At 57.5% G+C, this 2020-nt stretch overlaps 1 protein-coding gene across 1 annotated transcript in view; it reads left to right on the top strand.

The window, feature by feature from the left end:
• The window catches only part of LGALS1 (galectin 1), a 3432-nt gene extending 2577 nt beyond the window's left edge, over nucleotides 1–855 (top strand). Inside the window, exons 3-4 of the mRNA XM_034987552.1 lie at nucleotides 173–344; nucleotides 652–855. Of these exons, the coding sequence (XP_034843443.1) occupies nucleotides 173–344; nucleotides 652–798 (319 nt within the window). The 3' untranslated portion in view covers nucleotides 799–855. The remainder of the gene's footprint in view (nucleotides 1–172; nucleotides 345–651) is intronic.
• The last annotated feature ends 1165 nt before the right edge of the window (nucleotides 856–2020 follow it).

The raw sequence follows: 2020 nt of genomic DNA, 5'->3' as shown, positions 1-2020 counted from the left end.
GGGCCCAGAGAAGGGCAGCGACTTGCTCAAGGTCACACAGCAAGGAAGCGGCAGGGCCAGAACTAGAGCCTCCCCGCTCAGTGAGTCCCCCAGCTGGTGGCCCGGACTGGACGGTCTGAGGGGGCTGCAGCTGGCCGAGAAAGCCTCAGTCAGTGCCCCCTGCTCCCCGCAGCTTCTCGCTGAACCTGGGCAAAGACAGCGACAACCTGTGCCTGCACTTCAACCCTCGCTTCGAAGCGTTCGGGGACGTCAACACCATCGTGTGTAACAGCAGGAACGCCGGGGCCTGGGGCGTGGAGCATCGCGAGTCCACCTTCCCCTTCCTGCCTGGGAGTGTCATGGAGGTGGGCTGCGGCCTGGGGCCTGGGGCCTGGGGCGCGGGGCGGCGGGGGGCGGAGCTGGCTTTAGCCGCTAGAGACCTAGGGCCCGCCCTGCCCCCTCCCTCCCCTCCCCTGCTGTGTCCAAGCCAGTGCGCACCAGCCCGCACCAGCCCCCCTCCCAGCAGGCCCGGGCCGTGAAGCCGGCGGTGGTCAAGGCTGCGTGAGGAAAGCACTCTGGGGAAGTTTCGTGGCCTGCCGACCGGCTGTCACCACAAAACCCAAGCCCCTGCTTGAGGGTCCCCACCACTCACTGCCCTTCTCCACCCCCCAGGTGTGCATCTCCTTCGACGAGACCGAACTGACCATCAAGCTGCCAGATGGATACTTATTCAAGTTCCCCAACCGCCTCAACCTGGAGGCCATCAACTACCTGGCAGCCGATGGCGACATGAAGATCAAGTGTCTGGCCCTTGACTAAAGGCAGCCCCCTGGGCTGTGGCCCCTAATAAAGGAAGCTGCCTCTGCTCTCTCTGGACCTGCCTGTGTGTGTGTGTTTGGGGAAGGGGGGTGGAAGAGGAGGTTGCCACCAACTCCCCAGGCTCCCCCTTCCTTCACTTCCATGGCCTCAGTGCACACCGGTTAAGTGCCAGGGCCAAACAGGGAGCTCAGTACACAGGAGGGGGGCTGGTGACTGATAATCCCAGTCACAGCCCTCCCAACGGCTCCCAACCCAGTGAAACCCAGCACACACAGGTGCTCAAAAGATGAATCAATGAAACCAGGGTGAAAGAGGGAGGGACTGATGGATGCTATGGTATCCAGCAATACAGAGGGAGGTGGACAGAAGAATCTGGCTCCTCATTCTTTTGTGAGCTAGATCTGTTGCAGAGGGTGGGGCAACGAGCTGTGTGGCCTTGTGCATGTTAACTGACCTGAGACTTGGTTTCTATACCTCTACAAGGGGGGGGGGGATGCGGGGATGAGAGCACGTAGCCTATCATGGTTGTGAAGATTACGTGAGATGCGTGAAGCAGAACAAGTTCAATGCCCGGTGCATGGCAAATGCCCGGTGGGCTTCCTATCCCTGATGCACTACCGCGTGAGAGGTTATCCCTGTGGTTTTGGAATATAGGTAATATAGGTGAGGTTTGGTGGGGTGGGGTGCAGAGCCAGCGGTCAAGATTGAATTTGAGATGCCTTTGGTGCAAAAAGGTTTTTTGACAGCGAGAGAGGGGACACAAGCAGGGGGAGTGGGAGAGGGAGAAGCAGGCTTCCCACTGAGCAGGGAGCCCGATGCAGGGCTCCATCATGACCTGAGCCAAAGGCAGATGATTAACGACTGAAACACGGGACAGGACCCGTGGGCAGAAACTGCACTGGGGTCATGAGGAGTGGCCCATATAGACTTTCAAGTTGGGAGGGGGTTAGGGATAGTGTAAGTCTCTAAGGAATCCTGGAAGCAAGGTTTCTAGGACCTTGAGGGAGCTAGCTATTGTTGGGAAAAGGTCATTGATTTCCGTCTAATAAAACCTTAGTCATGAGACCCTTCAGATGTATATCGGTGGGCCATATGCTTGGGGGATGATGGCCAAAACATATCTTGGTGGGTTTAGAGATAAAGGAAGTTTACAAAGGAATTTTTATATGTTAAAGTATACTTAACAGGATCCTAGTAGTGGTGTTGGGGGGGGGGGTCAGGC

Source organism: Mirounga leonina, unplaced genomic scaffold (assembly GCF_011800145.1).
Source record: "Mirounga leonina isolate KUSES-001 unplaced genomic scaffold, KU_Mleo_1.0 Mir_418, whole genome shotgun sequence".
NCBI classification, from domain to species: domain Eukaryota; kingdom Metazoa; phylum Chordata; class Mammalia; order Carnivora; family Phocidae; genus Mirounga; species Mirounga leonina.
This window is presented reverse-complemented; position numbering and strand designations above follow the sequence as displayed.